The 27,984-nt window shown below is 43.3% G+C and overlaps 1 protein-coding gene across 2 annotated transcripts in view; it reads left to right on the top strand.

Moving 5' to 3' along the window:
* LOC119649285 (protein rogdi) overlaps positions 1 to 27,688 on the top strand; it is a 77,827-nt gene extending 50,139 nt beyond the window's left edge. For both annotated transcript variants that reach the window (XM_038051378.1, XM_038051377.1), the window contains exon 8: positions 26,207 to 27,688. In XM_038051378.1, the coding sequence (XP_037907306.1) occupies positions 26,207 to 26,275 (69 nt within the window). In that variant the 3' untranslated portion in view covers positions 26,276 to 27,688. The remainder of the gene's footprint in view (positions 1 to 26,206) is intronic.
* The last annotated feature ends 296 nt before the right edge of the window (positions 27,689 to 27,984 follow it).

Genomic DNA, 27,984 nt, shown 5'->3' with positions numbered 1-27,984 from the left:
GGACATGTAGCCAGTGTTTGAAACGATTATCGCCTCTGGCCGGTCCTCATTATTTCCTTCAATCTTAGTCCAATCGTTACGTACTTTTTGATTGGACATCACTAACCTTAGCGGCGTTATCGTTTTGGACACTATTTTCCCGTCCACCGAGGTTTTAGCCCTCTGCTTCATACTGGGTAACATGCCTTTGTGTTTCTTTGGGAACCTGCTTGTTTCCTCTGTTTTCCGAAACCCTCATGTTTCATAGCCCATCTGCGAGTATATGGTGGGATGTCACCTGCGTTGATTGCATGACTGTCGAAGGAGCAATTTTGGGGCTATCCTTCGATTCCTTCGCATCTCCCCGGGATTTGTTAGATTATTGGAAGCATTTTTAGGTCCATTCACGAGCGAAGGATGGATGAGCTTTTCTCTCCGGAGGGATTTGCATTTCTGTTTCTGCACATTTCGGGACATTTACTGAGTTCTTTAGGCTCGGGATCCTTAACGATTTGGATATTGGAGGAGATTTCATAATTGTTGAGTTTCTCCTAAACGAATTCGGTTCTCGATTCTGAGAAGCCTTTTGTGACTCCTTACGTTCAGTAGTGATTGTGTCGCTAGGGGTTTGCATCGCCTATTGTTCTCCTCTAGGGACATCTTTATGAGGGATCTGTCTGCATCCACTTGATGTCGGACCGGATCAAATGGAGATCAATTTGCTCTCATTTTTGTAGTACAAGGATCAATTTTTGGTACTTACTAATGTTGACATTGACATGTTGGCACATATAGTATTTCATCGAATCACTAGGAGACAATTCCATACTTCGTACCACTTAAGGGTCCCCATCATCCTTCCATTTATTTTTTAAAATTATTCATTGCAAGGATTCAATGAACTCTTCAGATCTAAAATGGGCATGACTAAACCACCTCAGCGTTCAAGATTTTTGTAGAATCAAAGAAAAGCCTTTAATGTATAATTGCCTTCCAGAGATAGCTTCCTTAAATATTTAAGATACATTCATGCAGCACCACGTTAATTTGTGCAAATTACATTATTCTTGCACAATCCTCGTCCGTTCATTCCCGAAGGAGTAAAAGTGGAATGACTACAATCAAAAACCAATTCACAGTCGTTTATAGCTAACATATCTCATTTCATCGATTTTCCTCCAGATATCCCCCCTTTTGTAGGATAAGAATAAGAATGTATTTCTTGAAATTGCCGTTACTTTCTTACCGTTCCGTACGTTTTTAACTATTCGATCAACCCCAGACACACTATACAACGGACCGTTGGCTGATGCCATTACTATTATTCTTTTCCTTTCATCTGTTCAACCTCGTATTGGAACGATGACTTGGAAATGAGATGGGAATAAAGCAGGCACATATCATGCAGTCGATACAAAAGAAGAAATTGCCGACATTATTCTTATTTCTTAAAGAGTTTTAGCAGTGAAGAGTGGTAGAGAAGGAGGCAGTGCAGTGGAAAGGAAGAAGGTAGTTCGGACGGACTAGTTACAAAGAGGTGTATAATATTTTGGATTTCATTCGAGTTTTCGAATGTATCTAAAATTTGCGAATAAAGTTTTAGTATAATTTCAAAGATAAAATAAGATAAAAGGAAAATTAGGTTGCTTTATGGACTGGAAATATTAATCTGAATCTCTAGAAAGAGCCTAGGTTTTTCCTGGATGAAGTGGCGTTCCACAACTGGTGTCCTTTGTGATCGACGTATCAACGAACGTCTCAAATCTAAAATTTACCGCAATGTCGTCCGTCCAGTCGCTCTCTATGGTTCTGAGTGTTGGCCGACCATAAAAGACAATGAACGGCGTCTTGCGGTAATGGAGACGAAGATGCTACGTTGGACTAGTGGCGTGACACGTTTAGATCACATCCGAAATGAGGATATCCGCGATCGTTATGGGGTTGCACCGATCGTGGAAAAGTTGCGAGAGAGGTGTCTTCGATGGTATGGTCACGCAATTCGTGCAAACGAGAATTCACTGGCCAAGATTGGTCTGAACATCGAAGTCGATGGTAAACGACCAAAAGGCAGACCTAAGCAACGGTGGCTTGATACGCTGGATGGGGATTTGAAAGCCTCGAGATTGCACCCAGATCAGGCATTCGATAGAGCCAAATGGCGAAGCTGATCACGACGAGCCGACCCCGCTTGTGAACGGGACAAAGGCTGAAGAAAAAGAAGAAGAAAGAGCCTTGGTTTTTTGGGGTTTAAGTCCAATTTTTGTGAGGAAAATTGACAACGAAATAAACATTGATATGTCATGATAGGATGGAGAGACGAAATGCCAAGGGAACCGACTCACCTTCTCGAAGTGGCTAGTAATGGGGCAAACAATTGCCAAACTGCTCTCAAGTGCTCATTGCTTGACACTAGTGAACTAGGATGCTCACTGATGAGGTCCGCCGCCAGGGTCAGTTCAGTTTCTGACTTTGAAGAGAACGCGCAGTATATAATTAAGTGTGAAATAAGTTTCCGTAAAGCTGCATATTCTTGTCATCCCTCTTGTTGTCCTATTACTCCTTTAAGTTCGTCTTTATGACCCCATCATGGAAGACTGGACTTGTTATATTCACTAGGAACGTTATGTGTCACAGTTACTTACTGTTGACTTTATCAGGGGTGGAAGTCCAGCTGACAGAAATAGTCCAAGCTAACGTGGATACACTATATCCAAGAATAATACCAGAAATACTGTAGATTGCTCTGGTGATGTAGGACGATCTAGGGGCTTTCACTATGACGGATTCATTGGATGTATATATTCATAATAAGGTCCATTTTGATGTGCTTCTATGCATGCATCGTCTTGTGGTCGAGACTGAAGATTACCAACAGCAGGAAGCTGTAAGTAAAGTTCAGATTCAATCGCTCGTCCAATAACTACTAAAGCAATGAATGCTACGCCGACCGCGTCACTCGAAACTATCCTTAATTCACCATCCCCTTCCCCTTTTATTTGGAGAGGAAATGGAAAGTAGCTAACAATGCATATAGATTCGATATTATTGGCGCTTGGAAAGGCGATGAATCGTACGGCCATGCGTCCATCTGGAAATTGCTTGGCAAACCAGGTGGCTCTGATCCCATGGTCATATGGTTCTCAGGTTTGTCTTGTGCTCGATAATTGGCACGAGTCTTTTACAGACTTAATAATCTGCATTGGCGTTTTGGCATTCGGCCATCCATTGTAAATTCTACTTTGACGGGTGAATTTGCAAAGATTTACGCCGTTTTGCTCTCTATTGAGAGGTGGAGCATGAAAACCGTAGTAGGGCTTTTAATGGAATACCGGTCATCATAGCGGAAAAAATGGGGTGATTGTCTCAACTAGATGCTGACAATGTGAGAAGGAAGAGACGGAGGGGCCTTGCATTTCATAAGTAGCTGCCTTGCTTCCCTAGATCTCAGAGGAAGATATGTATATTGAATAGGCGGTTTTGACAGAGAGAACAATAGGCCTCATAGAAGACCTAAGTGCTTGGAGCTGCAGTTAACTAAACTAGGACATCCACTTGATGCCGGATCGTGCCAATTGGACAGAGATGTTCTCCCTCTCTGTGGGCCAAGCACTGTATTTTGCGATTTGCAGTTTCATGCATGACAAAGGCAACCTATCAGGTGCTGAGCAGCTTCTATCTGAAGTAGACGGTTTTTGATTGATGATAAAGACTGATATCCTGTTTGAGGTTCTATATAAGAAAGCGAATAATAGCTAGGTACCACTTTTGGTTTCGCTGCTGCCTGGTTTCCATTAATCTGTTATCTCTAAAACATCGAATAATTTCAATTCATGCGTCATCTAGTGAAGGAGGAGGAGTTCATATTTCCGTCTTTGCTCTGCTTCAGTCTTCAACTTGACTCGTTTCCATTATGTGGCTGTCATTCAGCAATGAAAAACTATTATGCTGTACGGGCTAGATAGATTCCTTAAACAATTCGCTAGAGACGACATGAAAAATCATTTTGTTTCTGGTGCAAAGCAAATTGACGATCATTTCTCAGGTTGTCCTAAGTTCTGGTTCATCTGGAAAGGTCGTCGCCGAATAAATATCCATAGTAACATTCTAGACGAAGTATCAGAGCACTACGAGTACCATTGGCTTTGATCGTTCTCAACAGACTTCGTCATGCTCCAAGAGGAATTTTGCGGTGGGATTTCCGACAAAGGTAGAGTGAAAGACCTAACTACTAGAGATGTATCGACCTACTTTGCACAAGTGCCGGACACTGTCCCAGGACGTGCATAGAGGTTTCGTCCTCCTCCTCACAGAACCTGCAGGCAGTGTCCGTAGATATCCCTAGCTTCCTTAGGTGATAGTTCAGCCGACAATGACCAGTGAGAATTCCCACTATGATTCGCAGGTCCTTTTTGGTGAGGTTTAAGCAATCCTTTGTGCGCATGGGTTCGTATCCCCCAATAAGTACCCTGGACTGCTCCATCCCTGGTAGGCCCGCCCAATATAGTTCCCTCAACCGTTTCTCTTCGTTTCTTAGATTCTTAGCCATGAAACCGTTTCCGATTCCAAAGAAGGGTTCTGGCCCGAGTAAAGGCATCCCTGCTGCCTTCTTGGCTAGTTTATCCGCTGCCTCATTGCCTTCCAACCCAGCATGGCCTGGAATCCAAAGTATCCAGACCTTGTTGGACGAGCCGAGTGTATTCAGTCTCTCAAGGCATTTCCATACCAGTTTAGAGTTCACCTGGTTGGACCTAAGTGCCTTGATCGCTGCTTGGCTATCGGTGAGAATAGCTATGTTCTTTTTGTTATTGCTTAATGATGTATCAAAGGTGGCTTGGGAAGTCGTATTCTTGACTCCTGGTAGCATTTTCCAATACGGGCGATATAAACGTGTCGTACGGTTTTCTAGGGCACGCCAGTATATTCCAAGTGGAGGTACTAGCGAAACCGGATTTCTGTCGAAGGTTGGGCCATGCTCCGAATCCCAAGCATAACATGGTCATACGGAGCGGCAGCCAACCGCCATTAAGGGTTTGTACTCAGCGGGGATATCCTCCAGACTAGCAGGGTAATGTAGAGATGCGCTGAATATTGAGGACGATAGGTTCAAGCTGGCTCTTCTTATTTTGCTCCATTTTGCGGAATTGAAGGTATTCCTCACGTCAAGTGTTATTATTGGACACCATGGGTCCTCTTTGAGAGTGGCTTTGACTATGTTAGTCACAAGGTTAACCGCATCGGTCATAGACCTTTTCTGCCGAAATCCGAACTGGTTCTCTGTTATAGATTATATTCACTGTCTGTCTGTCACACGCATTGTTCTCCAAACAGTTACACCGATTCAAACGAAATTTAATAGACATGTGGTGACTATGAAATCCCACGCATATATTGAGTAACATAAATTTATGTGAAATTTAAAGGAGACTTCATACATGCAAAGGGGGGATGTAAACATTTTTTGAATCGAATATTATCATCTTGGATATCAAATGAAAGGCCTCGATTAGCGTTTTCTGAAACTCATACCGGTTTTAACGTAAATTGCTAAATACGCGAGTAAAGAGAGAAAATTTCATCATCATCAACGGCTCAACAACCGGTATCCGGTCTAGGGTTGCCTTAATTACGAACTGCAGACACCCCGGTTTTGGGCCGAGGTCCACCAATTCGATATCCCTAAAAGCTGTCTGGCGTGCTGATCTACGCCGCCGCTTCATCTCAGGCAGGGTCTGCCTCGTCTTCTTTTTCTACCATTGATATTGCCCTTATATACTTTCCGGGCTGGATCATCCTCATCCATATGAATTAAGTGACCCGCTCACCGCAACTTGTTGAGCCGGATTTTATCCATCAAGAAATGATCTTCACAACCAGCGAGAGCGAAGAGCGTTATCATTGATACGGCCACAAACATACTTGGTCCCAGCTGCAAGAAAAATCGGAATCGCTGGCTCGACGATGAAGGTAAGCTGAAGACGGAATGGAAGAATGCTGCGGCGGGCGGCGAGCGACTTCACAGGCAGAAAAAAGAAGCTTGGGAGAACCAACAGGTCTGTGAACTCGAAAAGTACAGGGAGCAACCGCACCAAAACCGGAAGTTTTACCAACAAGTCAGCAGCCTTATACACCTCAATGTTTATCCTGCTGAGACAAAGAGGGAAATCTGATTTCCGACAGAATGAGCATATTGGAGCGATGGGTTGAGTATTTTGGTGAACTGCTCAACAACCAAAATATCGGCGAGTTGGAAGTCTCGCCATCTGAAGACGGACAAAGTCCTCAGCATATATAGGTATCCGGGTCATCAGGTTGCGGTAGGCGGATCACCTGACCCGTATGGATGAGGATGATCCAGCCCGAAAAGTCTACAGGGGCTATAGATATTGGTGGAAAAAGAAAACGGAGTAATGACGTAGGTGAGGACGTCAGACAGCTTTTATGGATATGGAATTGGTGGACCCCGGCACAAAACCGGGTTGTCTGGAGTTCCTTACTAAGGCAGGCCTAGACCGGATATCGGTTGTTGCACCGTTGATAATGATGAATACAGATGTTTTGAGGTTTAATCACATCATGAATTCAAAGGCACTGTGCTTATCTGGCCCATCTTAATGCTGGTCATTAGTTCCATTAGTATTTGCAGCTCTTCCCCACTGTTGAAGTGTCATCCTCCTCCTTCGACATGACGCTATTCTGCATATCGCCGTCTACCCTTAACCCTAGATAATCCAGGTCTAGGTTGTCCAGTTTCTTTTTCTTACCGGGCAGCATATCTATTTCTATGCTTGTTCCAGCCCGTTCAGCTTTTATGGCGCGATTCTCTCGGTGATCTCGGTAGATTTTCCACCCGATATCTCCTCCGAATTATCTTTCCTTGACCTCTCTCGGTCCGCACGCTATGGTACAAGTATGTTGCTGAATCTATGGTTTATGAGGCAGTTTTTTCGTTTGATTGCTCCAAGGATCGGTCATTTACCCCGAACGTGAGGAATCTGTCTTTGTCCTCCACTTTGCTTCTGATGACTCTCCATAATCGCGTATGCAGACCATCATTTTGAGCAATTAGGAGGCTCACAAGTTCTTCCGTTCCTAGCGCTGCGTTTTTAGGAAGATACACTGTCACCACGTATTCCCGTGGTATATCATCAATAGTTTTCTGCTCCTCATGATTGAGTATTTGCTCTGGAAACATTTTCGGCAGTATGGCCAGTCGAATGGCTTTGACTGCACTAGCATAGCTAACGACGGGTGTCGTGGCTCTTGCTTTCACCTCTGACCTTCCCTCCTCTTGGGTTTGTATCTAGGTTTTTGGGAGGATTTTCCTCTCTAATCTCCGCTGCTCCCCGCTTTCTTAGCTCTGCTTTTGGAGGTTTAGGTCTGTTTTCAGCCTTCTTAAAATCTCACTAATCACAAAAATGAAATCTGCCTGCTCTCAAGCGATGTAAAACTATCAGTGAAACAGAACTTTCCTTATTATCGTTAAGATTGGGAAGAAGTTTCAAGAGCAATAATTGGAGGAGTATTTGTCTATTCCTTGGATAATATTCTACGGATACTGGGAGCGAACTGAGATGGTGGAGTATGGAGACGATTTGGCGATACTGGTGTCAGGGATGTTTCTTTTCGTTATCAACTAGAATATGAAGAGCTCCTTGGGGCTGCAAGATGTGGACTCGATATAAATCTAACCAGAATGTTACTGATGGTATTTACCACCCAGACAAGGACATACAGCCGTAGCCCGCCCCTCCTAACGTATGTTTCTTTTATGTGGTGGTCAATACAGATGCCCTTAATGTACTCCTCCCTCTGCATCTTGCAGTGACTTTAGACTGCGTGAGTCAGGATGCTGTTTACCGAAGCCCTATATAGTGACATTCTAGACGAAGTACCACAGGAACTCTGTGCTCTGGACATTCCCAACGGACTACGCTTGATGAATTTTGGGGTGGGACTTCCAACCGGAGGTGCTTCCCAGTCATAAGGACATAGAGAGCAGTAAGCAGGCTGACGAACTGACCAGGCAGGGCTTTGCAGTTTATCTTAATCCCTTCCGTGGATGTAACTTATATTACTCCTGAATATGAGTTGCTTGCGTAATCTTTGACAGCGCGGATAGTTTTCCTATTTTTTTGACACGAATTCACTCCATTTTTGTGACGTAGGCCTTATGCGAAAACACCATCCCTGCCTTGTCAAGCATAAATGAAGAGCACACCATTCAGAAGATATATTTACTAAAAATCGTGGTACCTTTATTTATTCCCAGCAATTTGCTTACGACAAGAATTTTCCTTTGGTTTTCCCTCCACGTTCAATACATATTTTACTTTCCACTCACGATATTGTCTGCACTTTATTGTCTCTTTATGGCGGTCTTTTATCTTAATATTTTTAATATTTTTTATTATATTGGGTAGCGGAGATGGTTTTTATTCAGATTCGGTATTGACAGGAACAGTGTGTAGATGTTATTGATGACCGGCACTTAGGGTGATTTCTGGTTTAAAAATTGGGATTTTTATTAACTTATCTTGTGATGTTCGCGAAGTTTATTGCCGATTACTGTGTGCGTGGGTGGGAGGGTGGGGTGGAAGTATTGATTTTGGTTTATACTCTCGGTATTCTCTGCAAAATTGTAGGTGACGCCATTGTTCAGAGAAAGAGTTGTCGCTGAAGCTCCGGATACAAAGTGGAAATGGAAGTTTGGAAAAACGTTCCTTTTGTGGCTAACACATCTTGGATTATCCTTGCCAGGTCCTGTATTTCGGCAACCAGCTGTTCTCTTCCTCAGTGCAAAGTTGCTTACATTTTACGTTGACGAATTTCAATAATAAATTGAATAAGATGTCGGAACTATGAAGGGATCTAATGCCCCGTAATAACGTGATTGCAATGACCCTCCTAAGTGGTTTTGAGGTTCCTATTTGGATGCAAAGTAGACTTCGTTTACCACCGATTTGCGCTTTTTGGGGTTCAGGGTCGATACTGGGCAGGAAAGTTGCTCCACAATCCAACTGCAATAACACCGGATCCTTTCATAATTGAGTATCCATTATTCCCCCACTTGGCCGCCTCCATCTACGTACCAGAGCTCCTATCAGCGGAGCCAATCAATATTCAAAATTTCATCACTATATGGAAAAGTCGAGGACTGCATGCATTGAATTTTCTTATGCATCACTTCACCTTCTCATATACTTTCCTTTTTTTTTTGTGCACATGTAGGATTTCATTTTCACCACCTGAATACGTCTTCAAGTGGATTTCATGGGCATCATGGCCCGGCGCCGGGGAACAGACAGTCATTTCTTTTACTATTCCAGTCGGAGGGTTGCAAACGGTTGAACGTACACTCATTCATTTCTGCACTTCCATATTCCCATTTTTTGCCAATGTCTAAACGACTCTGCATTGATTTCGTACACGATTCAATTGAGAAACTTGATTGTATCTGAAAAATTCATGAAATTGAATCTTTTACCTCATATCTTTGTAATATGTAGTTCCTTTTTCTAAAAGTCTGCACATGAAACAGAATAGCTACATATATTCCGAAATTTTCAGGATGAAGTGCATACTTGGGGAAGTGTAATTTGGTCGGTGAGACTTGTGGAATATGCTGGGGGTGCATTCTATGCTGAGATTTATGAGGAGGAGAGTTCGGGATTTATTGCCAGAACGCTATTGTTGATTGTGATATAGTAATTTGAGGGAGGGGGTTTATTGTATTGTATTGTATTCGAGACTTTATTGCACTTTTGTATTATTACTTTAACTGGTAATTATGGAAGGGCGGGAAAGGTCTTTTAATATGCCTTCTTTGATTTGGAGGGCAATTCTTTTGTCATGAGTCTCTATGTGTGTCCTGTTTCTTTGGATGTTACTATATTCCGATATATTCAATTTCTGACAAAGATTGAAATTTTTCCTCCTCCATGCCTAATTAGAACGTATGACTTTTGCAATATTTTCACAATGGGATCGATTTTGGGCCACCATCGATGTGTTAGCTGGTTTCTGGCGCTTGTTACCAGTGATGATGATATTACTCTGAGGAGGGAGAAAAGAAGACGACTGTGCTGGTGAAGTTTCTGACATAAGAAAACCACACAATAAATAATAAAAAAACTAACGTTATCAGCAAGAATATGAAGAGCTCCTTGGGACTGCAAGACGTGGAATTGACACAAATCTAACTAGAATGTTATTGATAGTATTTACCACCAAGCCAAGGATATACAGCGGTGGTCCGTCCCGTCCTAACGTATGATTCTTTAATGTGGTGGTCCTTTTCCTTTTCCTGTGAACAACACGATTTGTTTGGAGTGAATTATTTTCCCTTTATCAAAGTCTGAAGCACTTGACCCTTTTTCAAAGAGCATATTCATCAATAGCAACGGTTGCTTTATCAGCGGAATCTGGTAGCGGAATCTAGTGCTGGCCAGCTATCAGCAATCAAATATAGTTTCTACTTACAGTCGATTCCCATCCTTTTCATGCGCTGTAGCAACAAAAACAAGTAAGGTAAGAATGAAAGCCGCCTTGAGTCTAGCGCGTTGGAGGGATCCAAGATCAATTGATTTTAGTTCGGAACTGAAAACATTGAACGCGTCCAGACATTTAGATACCGAGAAGGCACAATCCTTCCTTTTGTGTTAAACATGAACGATCGCCGATAGACGTTCGCGGAGAGAAACTTCCAAATAATTTCACTCTTCCGCAACCACCGTTTGTATATTCTGAAACTTGATGTTTCGTTGGTTCACTAGCATCGCTGTCTCCGCATGTGTGAAGAATGCAGGAGAAATAAGAACCCAGGCGGAGGAAACATGGATCCATTCATCAGGCAGTTGCGGCCGTCGCGGTAACAACACAGACGAAAGTTTCTGATCAAAACGTCAAATTAAGATCACCTGTCCGAAAGTCCCAAGCAGACCAATTTCCCACAAATCTGACTTTTGTTCCAAGGAAGGAGTGTGCTTCTCAGATTTTTTTCCAGCCTGACACAACTTAGAAGAACAAAACCGTAGGTCGTCTTGAAGCTAGAAACAAAACTGAACCACTTTCAACTCAATACAAGAAACGGGAGCGAGCACGATTTCAACCTTATAAACAGGTCGCTGCGAGAATTTAATTAAATTTCTTAACTTAACATCATTCAGTTCTACAGTGGCCTCTAGATAACTGCCTGGTTCAGCTAATCCGCTGTCAATCGATCAGCCGGTCAAATTTAGCTTGCAACATGTGATGTTGTCGGATTGCTTTAAAAAAAAATTTGACAAAAAAATTAGTTGAAATATTAAGAATTGTATTTAAATGAAGACAGGATGGGAATTGTGAATGTGTGTAATGAGAGACCATTTGGAAGGGGTGGAGAAAATGGGACTATCACACATTATCAACTGCATTATTTGGTCAAATTGACCCCGGAAAAGGCGAATGAAATACCGCTCCTGTTGCTAAACCGCAGGCACTACATTTTTATCCAGTTCTTCACAAAAAAGCGAAGAAACGGCCTTCACAAACGGACCCCCTTAAGTTAAATTTTATGATGCTCTCATTTGTATTATTTTCGACTAAACTGTGACAACCACAATCTTTGTCATACCCTCACAAACTAAACATTGTCTTCCATTAGAGAAGAACGCAGACGAAATAAGGACCCGGGCGGAGGAAAGACGCATCCATCCATCGGGCAGTCGCGGCTCCCCTCACAGGCTATCACTTTCTCATTTCGGAAAGCCCAAATCAGTTTGACAAAGTGTTTGATGTCGTTTGCAGAGTGTCATTTGCAAATAAGGATGGCTTCGGCGGTTAAGCCAAAGCACTTCAAAATTATGGCGACCTGCATGTACCCCTTCACCTCTTTTCCTTTTATTCTTTGTATTTATTTTAATTTTTCCATGCTGAATTGGATTAGTTATTCTATCGCTCCTTTTCAATAACTTTTTCAGCATTGAATCTACACCTGCAGTGTTTTGTGACTCGATTGTTCAAATGGTATTGGTTGCGTATTTGGCTTAAAATTTGCGGGCAATGATGGTAGTGCGCTATCACCAAGTATCGTAGTGTAAAATCTACGTTTGGGGAGAAAACTGCTTCCCGTTAACGTCTTATCATCATCATCAAGGGCGCAACAGCCTGTATCCGGGCTAGGCTTGCTTTAATAAGGAACTCTAGACATCCCGGTTTTGCGCCGAGGTCCACCATTTCGATATCCCTAAAAGCTGTCTGGTGTCCTGAGCTACGCCATCGTTCCATCTTAGGCAGGGTCTGCCTCGTCTTCTTTTTCTACCATAGATATTGCCCTTATAAACTTTCGCGGGTGGATCATCCTCATCCATACGGATTAAGTGACCCGCCCACCGTAACCTATTGAGCCGGATTTTATCCACAACCGGACGATCATGGTATCGCTCATAGATTTCGTCATTGTGTAGGCTACGGAATCGTCCATCCTCATGTAGGGGGCCAAAAATTCTTCGGAGGATTCTTCTCTCGAACGCGGCCAAGAGTTCGCAATTTTTCTTGCTAAGAACCCAAGTTTCCGAGGAATACATGAGGACTGGCAAGATCATAGTCTTGTACAGTAAGAGCTTTGACCCTATGGTGAGACGTTTCGAGCGGAATAGTCTTTGTAAGCTGAAATAGGCGCTGTTGGCTGACAACAACCGTGCGCGGATTTCATCATCGTAGTTGTTATCGGTTGTGATTTTCGACCCTAGATAGGAGAAATTGTCAACGGTCTCAAAGTTGTATTCTCCTATCCTTATTCTTCCCGTTTGACCAGTGCGGTTCGATGTTGTTGATTGGTTGGTTTTCGGTGCTGACGTTGCCACCATATACTTTGTCTTGCGTTCATTGATGTGCAGCCCAAGATCTCGCGCCGCCTGCTCCATCTGGATGAAGGCAGTTTGTACGTCTCGGGTGGTTCCTCCCATGATGTCGATGTGATCAGCATAGGCCAGTAGTCGGGTGGACTTAAAGAGGATCGTATCTCTTGCATTTACCTCAGCATCACGGATCATTTTCTCGAGGGCCAGGTTAAAGAGGACGCATGATAGGGCATCCCCTTGTAGACCGTTGTTGATGTCGAATGGTCTTGTGAGTGATCCTGCTGCTTTTATCTGGCCTCGCATATTGGTCAGGATCAGCCTACTCAGTCTTATAAGTTTCGTCGTGATACCGAAATCGTCAGGCATTGATTGATTCGCTGTCCCATATCTTGAGCATTAGTTTTGATGAACCACTTGGTGTAATTGGTCACCTCCATATTTAACCAATTCGGCTGTAATTCCATCGGCTCCTGGCGACTTATGATTTTTTAGCCGATGAATTGCGCGGACTGTTTCTCCTATACTTGGTGGTAGCAGTATTTGTCCGTCGTTTTCAGTTGGCGGGATCTCCAACTCGCCGATGTTGTGGTCGTTCAGTAGCTCATCAGAGTACTCAACCCATCGCTCCAATATGCCCATTCTGCCGGAAATCAGATTTCCCTCTTTGTCTCGGCAGGATGAGCATCGAGGAGTATAAGGCTTCATCCTACTGACTTGTTGGTAAAACTTGCGCGCCTGGTGCGGTTATTCGCTGTACTTTTCTAGTTCACAGATTTGTTGATTCTCCCAGGCTTCCTTTTTCCGTCTGTGAAGTCGCTTCTCCGCTCAACGGAGTTCGTGATAAGTCTCCCGTGCCCGCGTTCTTTGAGAATGCAACATTACTCGGTATGCGGCATTCTTCCGTTCCGTTGCTAGCTTACATTCATCGTCAAACCAGCCGTTCCGACTCCTTTTGCGGCTGGGGCCAAGTATGTTTGTGGCCGTATCAATGATGACATTCTTCAGGTGGTTGTGAAGATCATTTGTTGATGCTTCATCTCCAGGTCCTCTGTTGACTGCGGTTATTGCGGCATCCATTTCCCTCGTATAGGTGTCGCGGAGGGTTGTGTTGTGGATGGCTTCATTCTGGGTGATGTTGTTATTCGAGCTCAGAACACCATGCCAACGAGATAGTGATCCGAGTCTACATTGGCCCCCCTATATATTCTGACATTCATCAAGGCTGAGAGATGGCCGTGCTCAAACAACACGTGGTCAATTTGGTTGAAAGTGGTCCCGTCTGGAGAGGCCCACGTATGTTTGTGGATCGCTTTCCACGCAAACCAGGTACTTCCAACAACCATTTCGTTTGGCCCTGCGAATTGAATAATCCGCAGTCCGCTATCGTTTGTATTTTAATGTAAGCTATATCTGGGACAGGCTTGGAGGGTTCGTTCTACTGTCTCGTAGAAGGTATCCTTCTCCGACTGTGTAGTCTCCTCTGTAGGGGCGTGAACGTTAATGAGGCTTGTATTTCTAAACTTGCCTCGCAAGCGCAGAGTGCATAGCCGTCAAGTCGATAACAGCAGGTTTCAGTTTTTGGCTGACTAAGATACCTACTCCGAGCACATGGTTTACTGGATGACTACTATAGTATATGGTGTAATGGTTCTTCTGCAGGAAACCGATCCCTGTTCAACGCATCTCCTGTAACGCTGTGACATCAGCCCTATATTGGGACAGGGTATCAGCTAGCTGCTCATCAGCTTCATCTCTGTACAGGGAGCGCACGTTCCATGAGAATGAAAATGCGGAAATCGTTATTCCGTTATCGTTGCCGGTTTCGTTGTTGTGTAATCCGTCCAGTCCGAGGCTCCTGTTGTGGCTTCGTAACAAGTTCGTGTAGGGTTGTCAGCCCTACCCAAGCCCCAACCTGGAGGACCAGTTGGTACAATTTGTCCCCTTTTTAGGGACGGGAGACTCGCCTTCATCCTTCTCCGTCTGCAGCTTTTCGTTAAGAGAGAGCTCTCAGCAGTCACCACGTGGAGGTGGAGATAGGGTTTCGTAGTAGAGCTGTTGGTGTGGGTTCAGAAGGCATTTCCCAGGTTTTATGCTCCATCGTGGGTACCACGTTTCGCCCTGGGACCTATACTACCCTTTGACCACCCTGCAATGCATACGGTGCCCATAAACCGCCTCGTCTTCACTTATGACACATTTGATGAACGTTGCAGCCATGGAAATGATCTCTTTTGTGAAAATTTAATACCAACTAGCTGCAGATTTCATTTTTGAGGTTTTGTGTGACACAAAATCTTATTAAAATTAATTCAATGTCTGCCTGTTGGTCTACCTGTCTGTCACACCCGATTTACTCGGAAACGGATAAACGGAATGTCACGAAATTTTGTGAGAACATGTGGGCTGTGTGTCCGTTTACATACAGTGGCGCCATTTTGTGTTGACTTTGAAGGGGGCTCCCAATACATGCGAAAGAGGGATGTCATTTTTTTCACAGAATATGGTCATGTGGGGTACTAAATGAAAGGGCGCGATTAGTATGATACTTTTCGAAACTGATCTTATTTCTGATATTAGGTTACACAGTGGAGATAGGGCCCAAAATGTCTGCCCCAAATGGTGGAAATGATCTCGGGAAGATTGACCGCTGAAGGATGCATGCAGGTTTAATACTGGGTCACGATGTTTCCCGGTTTAACCTACACGGCTATCATTTAGGAGATTCCTTTTCAAACATTGGTACTGTAGACCACTTCTGAATATTTTCTCTTATCATCTCTTACCTTCCATAAACAAGGAAGAACGCAAGAACGCAACATATATATACATAAAGTCGTCTCTTCGAAAACAAATCCTGTTTTCAATAGTCCCCCAAATGAATAATAACCTCATATACCACACAATCCAAGTCGGTATCTGCTCTCAGAGCCCCCAAATTCCCATAATTCAAATAAAAGCCTTTGTTTTCCATAACATAACATCTGCTAGTTCATTGATCAACGAGGGCGACCATGGGATAACCCCCGGTATAGATTGGGAAAAATTGCCCAAACATTACAAATTTTTATTTCAGTTTTTTAAATTTTTTAAATATATTTGGTTGGGGAAAAAGAAATGTCACAGAAATGACACTTAAACATATTTTGTGTTGTACTTATCACATCGGGTCATACTATACGGCGATTTGAAGACGGCAATCTGCGCTACAAGTGTCTCTTTGGCAGTGCTGTGATCGTACGTTTCAGTCTCAAGTTATAGCGCGTCAAAGATGGAGTCCACCAAGCAAGAAATTCGTCATATTTTACGTTTTTACTACCTAAGAGGTACTGTAACGATTTGCACAGCACAGCGTTGGTTCGATGGATTTCGTTCTGGTGCAGGGGATGTCGAAGATATACCCCGTACTGGTAGGACAATCGTCGTAGAAACCGATAAAATCGTCGATATCATTCAAGTAGACCGGCATGTGAGCACACGCTCGATTGGCCAGGAACTGGGTATAGACTATAAAACCGTTTGGAATCATTTGCAGAAGATTAGATTCCAAAAAAAGCTGGATGTTTGGGTGCGACACGAGTTGACGCAAAAAAAACTCTTGGACCGAATCAATGCCTGCGATGCACTGCTGAAACGAACCGAATTCAACCCATTTTCGAAGCGGATGGTGACTGGTGACGAAAAGAGGATCACGTACGATAACCTCAAGCGAAAAAGATCGTGGTCGAAGCGCGGCGAGCCGGCCCAAACCATCGCCAAGCCCGGATTGAGGGCCAGGAAGGTTTTGCTGTGTGTTTGGTGGGATTGGAAGGGAATCATCCACTATGAGCTGGTCAATTATGGCCAAATCCTCAATTCGGTCCTCTACTGTGAGCAACTTGACCGTTTGAGGCAGGCGATTCACCAGAAGCGGCCAGAATTCGTCAATAGGAATGGTGTTGTGTTCCACCAGGACAACTCTCGGTCTCACACATCTTTGATGACCCGCCAGAAGTTACGGGAGCTCGGATGGGATGTCCTGTCGCATCTATCGTATAGTCCGGACCTGGTACCAAGTGATTACCATCTCTTCTGGTCCATACAAAACGCTCTTGGTGTTACTAAGTTAGCCTCAAAAGAGGCTTGCGAAAACCGGCTGTTTGAGTTTTTTGCAAATAAGGAGGGGGGGTTTTATAAGGGGGCGATAATGAAGTTGCCCTCTAAATGGCAACAAGTTTGCGAACAAAACGGCGCATATTTGACTTAAATGGGATAATTCTAAGTATGTTAAATAAAGCGTCAAATTTCGATCACAAATACGATATTTCTTTTTTCCCAACCCATTATTAACAAATTCTAAAAAAAAAATTATTTTTTTTTACTTTTATCTGTTTACAAAGTGACCACAGGCAGCGTGTGTGATATTGCCAAACATTACTTTTGCCGCGGTTTCTATTGAAAAGCCCCTATTTAAGTGAAAAAGTACTGAAAAACGACAGAAAGCACTGAGGTATTGATGGATCTTAAAAGACACTAAATTGAGTCCTTTTGGTATTAAAAAGTCTCACTGACTGCGAGAAAAGGGACTTAGGTCATATATTCCGGTCGCTTTCCGTAAGGAGGTGCTTTGCTCGGCGCACGATTTTGCGAATTCGGACAACGAACCGGCTAGTCTCCAGAAAATATTTCTGATCATCCATTAACAAGGACGCTTATAGAGAGAATTCAGCGCATCTCAAAAGTGTCAGGTCACTAGTCATGCTAAGAAGGAAGTATGTATATCCTCTAAGTCAACAAGGCGCTTCCACGTCATAGACCTCGACCTTGTAGGCTCTTTGCGACACTTGCACGGCTACAAGTAGTGGCCTGGGGCAATACCTCTGAAGGACACTACAGTGCAGTCATGTGCTGAGGTCCTCTGTCGAGAGTGCATTTTTCACTTTGGTGGGAATGCAATTCGGACTTACTCTCTTCTCAGCGCTCGGATGGCTCCTTGGATTCAAATGCCAATGGACAATCTCATACCAACCGCAGTCCAATGTGATGCTAGAACGCTGGCATCGACTGCTGAAGGCAGCCATTATGACGTGCGAGAGCCGTCCTGGTCACAGGTCTTGCTTTTGGTTCTGTTTGGTCTCCGCACAACCGTCTGCAAGGAGTTTGCTGCTAGTCCTACTGATCTGATGTACGGGAAGAACTTAAAATTCCCTGGCGGCCTGGTCTTTGACAAGAGAAACGGGTTTGGAGGCACCGTGTTGTTGCGCCTGCTATGGAAGGCCGTTCTCAAATTGAAGTGCCTCCGTCATTTCGTCACCATACTAGGGTCCCTATAAAGTCCTCGATCATGGGGAGTACGCGTTGTCGGTGGTAAGCTCAAGGTGGTTTCTTTAGACAGGGTGAAGCCTTTCTTCCAGGAGGCAGACGGCACTGGCAGGAAGTAGAAACGCCGCGTCGTTTGGACGTCCGCCAGTCGACCATGATCAAGTAGATCCACCGCGAATTCTTTCGTGGAAACCCCTCTGTTTTAGCTAGGGGCGGTGTACTGTAGCGAGGCGATGTCGACAGTTGGAAAGAGAGGGGCCAAGAGGCCGGTGGAAAAGTTCGAATAGTGAGAAAAATGACACTCTCAATTTTGAGATTGAGTTCGCTTTTTACAATATCTTATTAAAATCGGTTTACTGTCTGTCTGTTTGTCTTTTTTTTTCCATGGAAAGTGGAAAGCTTCAAAAGCTACCGCAGGCTCCTGCCACACTGTTATGTGGGACTCTTAACCACCTCCTTCCACTCTCCCCGCGGGACTCTCATTTGGTATTACCTCGCGGTGCTGGATCAGAATTTATTCTGCGCTCATGTTGATATTCGTTTTCCTCGTGCGTTCATTCTTTCGGATGACTTCTTCCTGCCTAAGCTTCTTTCCGATGGCTGCAATCACTTTTTCGACTTCGATCCATATCCCCTTGGCTTTCACCATAAGTTCCATTATATTTTCGGGTGTAAAGTGCTCCCCGGTTGTAGCTTCTAATGTAGTCCTTTGGGCTTCGAATCTGGGGCAATGAAAAAAGACGTGTTCTGCGTCCTCTGCAATATTTGGGCACTTTGGGCAATATGGCGAATCATCTAGCCCAATTCGATACAGATATGCTCGATAGCTTCCGTGTTCGCTCAAGAATTCAGTTAGGTCGAAACCTACTTCGCCGTGGGGTCGCTCGAACCATTTCTGGATATCCCATATGATTTTATGAGTCCAGCGGCCTTTTTCCTCGTCCCACTACTCTTGCCATTCCGCGATAGTTGCAGTTCGTGCGAACTGTCGCCGACGGGCAGGAGATTCTCCGGTAAGGTACGTTCGGTCGTAAAGTCGTTGTATTTTTTTCCGCCAGAATCTCAATCGGAACCATTCCTGCTATCACGCAAGCTGCTTCATTAGATATTGTTCTGTAGGCGCAACATGTTCGGAGTACACTTACGCGATACGCAGCTCCAATCTTTCTCTTATTTGCTATATTTTCCAGTGCATCTTTCCATACTTGGGCTGCATACAGTAGGATCGAACTGACCACCCTCGAAATAAGGAGTCGACGGCTCGGCCTTGGGCCACCTATATTTGGTAGTATTCTCGCAACCAGCGCTCCGATGTTATATGCTTTGGCTGCTGCACGCTCCACATGCAATTTGAAATTTAACCTCTGGTCAATCATTACACTTAAGTACTTAAGTGCAGGCTTGGAGTGAATTGTTTGCGTTCCAACCTTGATCTTCATGGAAGTGCGCTTTCTCCGCTTGGTAATAAGTACTACTTCCGTCTTATGCTCTGTGAGCTGTAGACCAGCATTCTCTAACCAGGATTTGATCTCATAGACTGCTTGATTTGCATAAAACTCGACTTCTTCGAGAAGGCATGCAACAACTGTCACACCAATATCGTCTGCGAAACCAATGGAGGCTACACCAGTAGGAAGGTCTAACGTCAGTACCCCGTTATACATAATAATCCACAAGAGTGGCCCTAGGATAGACCCTTGTGGAACTCCGCATGGCGTTTGGTATGATTTCCTTCCTTCATCTGATTCGCAGCACAGAATCCTATCGATCAAGAAGTCGGCAACGATACGCACCAGGTACTTCGCCACGCCTAAGTTGATTAGAGACTCAAGTATCTTGCTCCATCTAGCGGAATTGAAGGCATTCTTCACATCAAGTGTAATCATTGTACAACATTTGCCCTCGTCAAGTGCGGTCTTAGCTGTGTTAGCTACTAGAACAAGTGCATCCGTTGTACATCTCCCCTTTCGAAAACCGAACTGATTTTCGGAGAGACCGCCATCCTTTTCGGCAATTCGAATTAATCTGTTATAGATTACTCGTTTGAATAGTTTGCCAGTATTATTTAGAAGGCATATCGGCCTGTAGGACGAAGCTTCACCCAAAGATTTGTTTGGCTTGGGGACTAGAATTAATTTCTGCTTTTTCCATTGTGTAGGAAATACTCCTTCTTTAAGGCATGTGGTGAGCGCCTCGACAAACATATTTGGAGCTATTTTTACTGCTGCCTTCAGAGCCTTATTGGGGATGCTATCCAAGCCAGGTGATTTATTTCCAACAATTTTATCCGCAGCTTCGAGGACCTCCTTTTCGCTTACCATGGGAACTTCCGCGCTGTCTATCTCGACAGTGGGAAGGTTAGCGGTACTCACATTCTGTGGGAAAAGATCCGTTACTATTTCATCAAGCAGAGTAGGGGAAGAGATCGGTGGGGAGCGTTTGCCTTTAACTTTCGATATTACGGTTTTATAAGCGCCACCCCAGGGGTTCGTGTCAGCTTCATTACACAGTCGCTTAAAGTGTTCGCATTTACTTTTCATGATGGCCACATGTAGTTTCTTTCGAGCGTTTTTCTATTCTTCATGTAATTGCTCGTATCCAGATCGGTTTCTATTTCGCTGACTGCGCCTTCTGGCCTTGAGGCAGGCCTTGCGGCATTCTTCGATTTCAGAATTCCACCAAAAGTTCGGAACTCGCTTCTGTGATACAACATACCTTGGCATGGATGCGTCACATGCTCATCGCAACTTCTCGCCAATCTGCAGAGCTTTATTTTCTGCGCTTCCTTCAAGCGCTGTATTTTGCTGCAGAACCTCTTCGAAAATCTCCTCGTCAAACCTATTAGCTGCCCACCTTTCAGCTCTCGTCCGAGACCGTTTCATTCGTTTTCCATGTCTGATTTCAAAAATGATGGCCTGGTGGTCGCTATGTGTATATTCGTCACTGATATACCACTGCAGATCCTTAGCTAAAACATCGCTAACAAAAGTGACATCTATCACGGCCCCATTTCTCTCTTACGAAAAGTGTTCACGCATCCAGTGTTAGCCACTACAAGATTCAGACGAGAAAGAGCTTCGAGTAATATTCGTCCTCTTGCGTTCGTTTCTCGGCTGCCCCATTCGTCAGCCCATGCGTTGAAATCTCCCCAGCCACTATCTTAGGACTATGGTTTTGTGCGTTTGTTGCTAGCCTCTCCACCAAAGAATGGAACTCCTCTGTCGTAAGGCTTGGAGCCGCATAACAGCTGTAAATAGATATTCCGCCTATTTTTGCTCTAATGAAGCCATTCTCGAGGATCTTGGTGGTTCCTTCTATGGCCCGATTTCCGCATGTCCATATCGCTGCCTTTCCGCTCTTATCCGCGACCCATACTCCACTGTCTAGGTTTTTTTACTGCTCGCAGATAATAGCAACGTCGATTTTGTTTTCGAATATCGCCTGGGAGAGCAGGTCCTGTGCCGCTTGGGGGTTCAGGTTTAGCTGAAGGAACCTCATTTGCGCAGAGTGTTGATCGCTTTCCTATACACCGGACATGTGCTGCTGCCTGTGACATGGGCGCTGTCAATGTCGTTTATTTACCTGCAGAACAGAAAATTGGGTTTTTGGGTTTTTCTTCTCAGGCTTTTGCAATGTGGCCTTTATTTCCGCATTTACGACACAGCTCGGACCTATCGTGAACGCTAGTACATTTCTTCGCCACGTGCCCAAATTCCAAACACCTGAAGCATCTTTTCAGAGTTATCTGCTCTCGTAGTCGGCAGACGACCCAGCCAATCCGAACTTTACTGGCTGTGATAGCCCTTTTGGCCGCTTCAAGTGTTAGGCTTATGGACGCAGTTTGTGTGCCACCATATGCCTTCCTCAGCCGTAGAATATCTCGCACCTGGACCGACTGTATTCCCAACTGGGATCGTAGGGCTTGACAAATTTCTTCTTTGGTTGTGATCTCGTCCAAGTCTTTACACTCAATAACCACACGATTTTGACTGAGCTTCACTTCTACTGCCTCGCCCAGTGACGACTCGATTTTTTTCTACAAGTCTTCTGACTTGTTTTCATCTGGTTTGAATTCCAGCAATAGGGCGCCCTTCTGTGTTCGCCTTATGCGGTTCACACTTTAACCTAGCTCCATTAACGAGGTGTCTGTTTTGACCTTGCGCAGAATATCAGCGTACGTAAGCTCACTTGTTTTTGTTATTATTAGCGCATCGGGCCTGCTTCTCTTCTGCAGCTTTTTCTTCTTTTCCACCTTAGTCCAAGTGGAACCTTGATTGGAGTTACCGTCTTTCGCCGTAGGCTCTGGTAGTTGCGTTTTCTCCATTTTGCGTTTTTAGCTACGTCGAGGAAATTCCGGTTCCCCATTAGACTCTCTCGGTCTTTTACGGAGCTCCGGAGTTTCCTTAATAGTGAAGGGGCTGCCCCTAGATGGAAGCAGCACTCTAGGCGTTGACTGCAGTGCTGCAGTTTCTCCCTGTTTCTTCCCTTCACTACTTTGTTTTAATTCTTCTCGTACTTCAAGATACGCAGCTCTAATAGCACGCACTTGGTCTTTAATCGCGTGATGGACATTATGTCGAGCGTTTACATACTCCATGAGGTTTTTTATCAATGTCCCTAGCTTAGTTATCGCCTCCGGCTCACTACTCGCATCCTTAATCGAGGCGCGTTGGCTAATTATGTGAGCATTATCGGGCTTTGCTGTCGGGGATCGCATTACTTTACCGCTCCTCTTAAATGGGTCGCCTCCAATATTTACCAGTGGCGTCTTCTCGCCGACGCCCTTACTAGTGGGGACCAGGCTGGATGTTGTGTTACCATCCAACGTCCGGGCGGATGTCTCTTTTCCGGGTTGATTATATTCACCTTTCATTTTTTTCAAATAATCTACTAATCAAAACAAATCAAGCAAGTTACCTACCGTAGCACTGCATTCCATAGTGTTTGTGAAGATAATAAGTTGTAATTCTTGACGAATGCCTATCTGTTTGTCTATCTGTCTGTCCGTCTGTCTGTCTGTCCGTCACACGCATTTTTCTCGGAGACGGTAATAGCGATTGACACCAAATTTGGTAGAAAGGTGGGAACTGTGAACGCTCACACATACAGTGAGTTACATCCTTTTACGTTGAATTTAAAGGGGGGGGGGGGGGGGGGGGTCCCCAAACATGCAAAAGGAGGGTGTACAATTTTTTTTCATCAAATATAGTCATGTGGGATTTCAAATTAAAGGTCTCGATTAGTACTTTTCAAAGCCGGTTTTAGTTTTGACATCTGCTGGAAAGGTGGTGAGTGCGGGGGTTTGAAAGTGATCATTTCTTTAAGTAGGCCATTCTCAGAAACTACTAAACCGAAAAATCTGAAAAAAAATCAGAAGGCTGCCACTATATGGTGCCTGGGCTCCGAAATACCTTCCATACCGATATCTATTCAAATAAAGTTATAATAATAATAGTATATTACTATATTTTTTTTGTAATTGGCTAGCATGATCTTACCAAGTTTGGTGGAAATCGCACTATTACTAACAAAGTTATAATACGTCACAGTTGTTGTTTCTTTGAAAATTGAAGACTATGAATGTCAATATCACCCGAAAGTGGATACTCTCACATAATATATGAATATATTATGTGCTACGTACTAAGATATACACAAAACCTTTCGTTCCTGAAGCGTCCAGCTTCCGGTTTGCCGACTTGTTTATATTTGATGTACAGTCTGTCAAGTAAGAGCGTGGTCGTGTTAATTTATAAAAAAATTTATTTGATGAAACTTTCATATTCATATATTCATTGTACACATTACAAACAATGATGCAATTTGGTCAATAATGTGTCCAGTCACCACCGGCGTCGATAATTGCCTGGAATCTCCGAGGCATGCTTTCTACTAATTTGACGGCGTATTCTAGTGGCAAGGATCTCAAGATCCGACGAATTTCGTAAGACAACTGCTTGAAAGTGTATGTGCGTCTTCCACGAAGCTTCCGTTTAATATATGCCCACACATTTTCAATAGGGTTTGCATCGGGCGACTGCGACGGCCAATCCAATGTAACGATGCCAGATTGAGTCTATCACTAAGTACAGACCTTGCTGCGGTTTTTAGGATCGTTGTCCTTCTGCAGAATCCAATCTTCATTTCTTGTGATGAACCATCGTTTCGCAGATGGCAGTAAAGCCTTTTTGTAGATTTTTATCATTTTCTCGGCATTTAGGTTGCCAGTAAAGAGGTGCAAAGTGCCGAATCCCTGCTTTGAGAAGCAGCCCCAAAGATGCACCTGTATTCCATGTTTTACAGTCCGCTGAACAAGCCTATTGGTGGAAGTTGACCAGGCTTGCGTGAGGACAGAACGTGCCCATATAGAACATTCATCAGTAAAAATGACATTTTCAAAATCTCTATCAATATTCTCATGCGCCCAAGCGAGTCGCTTTGTCACATGTTTTTCAGTCCACAGAGGCTTCGTCATTGTGTTGCGTCATTTCAGATCATGAGTACAAAGATGGGTTCGGATAGTTTCGTAGGATATATCTAAATCTTTTGCCATTAATTTTGCTTGTCCTTGCCGCAGTGTTAAAGCAGGATTCCGCGAAAACAGATTTACTATTCTTTTTTCATCTTTTTTGTTCACTTTTCGTATCGAGCCACGTTCTGGTAAATCATCGACATTTTTAGTCACTTTATATCGCTGTATCCACTTCTGTACAAATGCCTTCGACTTTCTCATATATTTAGCAGCCGCTGATTGCGACATTTTGGGACCTTTCGGGTGGATGCAAAGGAACACAGCCTCGTAGCGCGACGCGTACTTAGCACTTATGGCGTTTAACGTGATTCTCTTTCAAAATATCAACGAAAACTGAATCTTTGTTAACAATGCATCAAGGACAAAGCTTCCCTCTATCGGCTCGCGAATGAATTAGAGCGAAATCTTCCATTACCTGTCGGTGAAGTCGACCACGCTCTTACTTGACAGACTGTAGGTTACATTCTTGGCATTTGTAAATAATAAACTCAGAGTGTGAAGCGTATTAGGTTGACTATTATCAATACAGGGGTTCCCATCAAATGATTTATTTAAATCACTTTCTAAAAAATAGGGGGCATTGAATTTTTTAGTCATGTGACACGGAGCTGTCGTGCACTCGCCACTCCTCACATCTTTTTATTTTTCTTCAGCCTTTGTCCCGTTCACAAGCGGGGTCGGTTCGTCGTGATCGGTTTCGTCATTTTATTTTACCACATGCCTGATCAGCATGTAATCGCGAGGCCTTTAAATCCCCACCCAGCGTATCAAGCCACCGTTGTTTTGGCCGGCTTTTTGGTTGCTTACCATTGACTTCGATGTTCAGACCAATATTGGTAAGTGAATTCTCGTTAGTGTGAATTACGTGACCACACCATCGAAAACGCCTCTCTCGCAGTTTTTCCACGATCGGTGCAAACCCATATCGATCGGGGATATTCTCATTTCAGACGTGATCAAAACGTGCCACGCCACCAGTGCAATGCAACTTCTTCGTCCCCATTACCGCAAGACGCCCTTCATTGATCTTTATAGTCGGCCAACACTCAGAATTATAGAGAGCGGCAGACGGACGATATTGCAGTAAATTTTAGATTTGGGACGTGCGCTGATAGGTCGATCACAGAGCAGCAACGCATGGAGAACGCAGTTCTCCATTGGCTGATAGCATTGACTCGAGTTTATTCAAATCGCTCAGTTCTGGCAGTGGCAGTAACCTGCCCAGAACTGAGCGATTTCAATATCTCTACGTTATGCTCCTCACATACGGAAACACAAAACCTTTTATACCTGAAGTGTCAAGCTTCCGGTTTCCAGACTTGTTTAATTTAATCCCGCACCTGCTGGAAATAGGTCTTTCAAATATTAGTCATATCTAACTAAAGTTTCTTGGATTGACAAATATCTTTTGAGTGGGATAATTGTATTTCACGGAATTTATTTTGAATGAACATTTATTGCTAATAAAAGGTTCCTGTTTTTGATTAAAAATCTTTTGTTAAATTTGAATTGTTTTTCATGAGAAACATAAAATAATTGTGGGATTCTTTCTTTTCAGATCTCAGTGTTCTCTCAATATAAGGATTTTACAGTTGGATCGCGGTCTGCCTCGGCACTTTCCTATTAGAACAATCTTTAGAAGCAAATATACATGTGAACTATACATTCACTGATAATTATTACTATTGGTCAAGAGAATTATTTAACAATAAAAATAATTTAGTGATCTTATCGCTTCCTTCACTCCGTCTTATCCCTCCCCCTCTTACTTCCCAAACTCTTGTTCATTTTAATAGACTATCGAATATTTTCAAAAACGCTATTACCAAATTGAAGTTATGATGCCTTCACTTTAAGTAAGTAAACGATTAAGCAAGAAATGATAAAGCAAATGTTGTTATTTATCAAATATGATTAAGTGAAAAGATAAATGTAATTTACGCTAGACAAACATCAATTTCATCTAAAAGATCAAATCACCTGAAAGTAGTATGTGTGTACTTTTAGTTACAATTTAAGTCAATAGTTAATTATGATTGTCAATTGGAAATGAAGTTAAGTCCAGAACTGTATTCTCTGTGAGTTCATATTTTTGTGAGGCAATTGTACATATGAAGACCCTTTTTTAACTTCTAGATAATTTTACGCTTGATTACAACAGGACAATGTTGTGCGCTTTTGAATTCCCCCCAACAGCCTGCCTGGCTTCATGATATTCGAGCTTGTATCTGTCAATAGTAGGTCTGACAACGGTATGAACACTTAAGATCCTTTTACCATTTGTGTAGTTACATTCTCTTCTATATCCCTGTAAGTATAAGTTGGCTCTAAGTTTACTTTAATTACGTTCTAATAAAACCTTAATAGGCTCACTAATCGCTTTGCGCAGTTTTATGAAGTTTTATTGCACATACAATGCGACATACTTTACGGAAAAAAAATATGACGAAATTCATCCCAAAGCACACACTTAACTCCACATTACCAAAAAGAAAATGTTGAAAAGAACAAACCTGTTCACATACGAGTATAATTGAAGGTTAATTGCGTGGTTAAAAACCATTTCACTAAAATAACACATATAAATGTTACTAAACTTTTTACCGAAGTGAAACTACGTTGGATAACATTTTTGCACTTATGCATTCATTATTGTGTAACGTTCCAAAAGTTGTAAGTTCGAAATCGTTACTGTCTTAGGGTAATAAAAAGATACAATTTTCAAGTGCTCCACAATGGGCCTGTGCTGGATGACGATGGTCGCATTCGAAAACGGTGGTAATTGTTAATGAAGAAATGTAGTTTGCATTGGCTGAAAACATAGGATGATGACAATAAAATATTATAACAATAACAAGTTAAAATACACTGAGAGGGAGAACAAAAGGTAACACTTGTGGTGATTAGGATTTCCAACTAGTTAACCAGTAAAAACCAAAGCTTTTGACTATTTGTGGATTTGAACCATTGCCATTGGATACGATGGCGGTAGTAGTATGTCGTTCTTGTTAATTTCGAATATATAACATCTTTCGAAGAACAATGTTGTTTTATTTTTAAAGAACGAAACAAAGAAGACGGAAATTATTCCAGGAATTGGCTGACAGTTGCAGCGGATTTTTAAGGTTTTGTGTTTACTGTGTGTCTGTCTGTCTGTCTTCTTTTTAAGGAGGTGGAAATCTTCAAAAGACTCTGGCCTGGAGACACCAGAGTGTGGGATTTTTTTTGCCCACTAAAACCACCCCCGACTCTTCCCCTATCCCGTGGAACCACCTTTAGATATTGCATTACGGAGCGGAGTTAGCTTACCTTACCTCCTTCCGTAACTCCGCCATG

This window comes from Hermetia illucens, chromosome 2, assembly GCF_905115235.1.
Source record: "Hermetia illucens chromosome 2, iHerIll2.2.curated.20191125, whole genome shotgun sequence".
NCBI lineage: Eukaryota > Metazoa > Arthropoda > Insecta > Diptera > Stratiomyidae > Hermetia > Hermetia illucens.
Note: the sequence above shows the minus strand (reverse complement) of the source record. Positions and strands in the feature narration are given on the sequence as shown.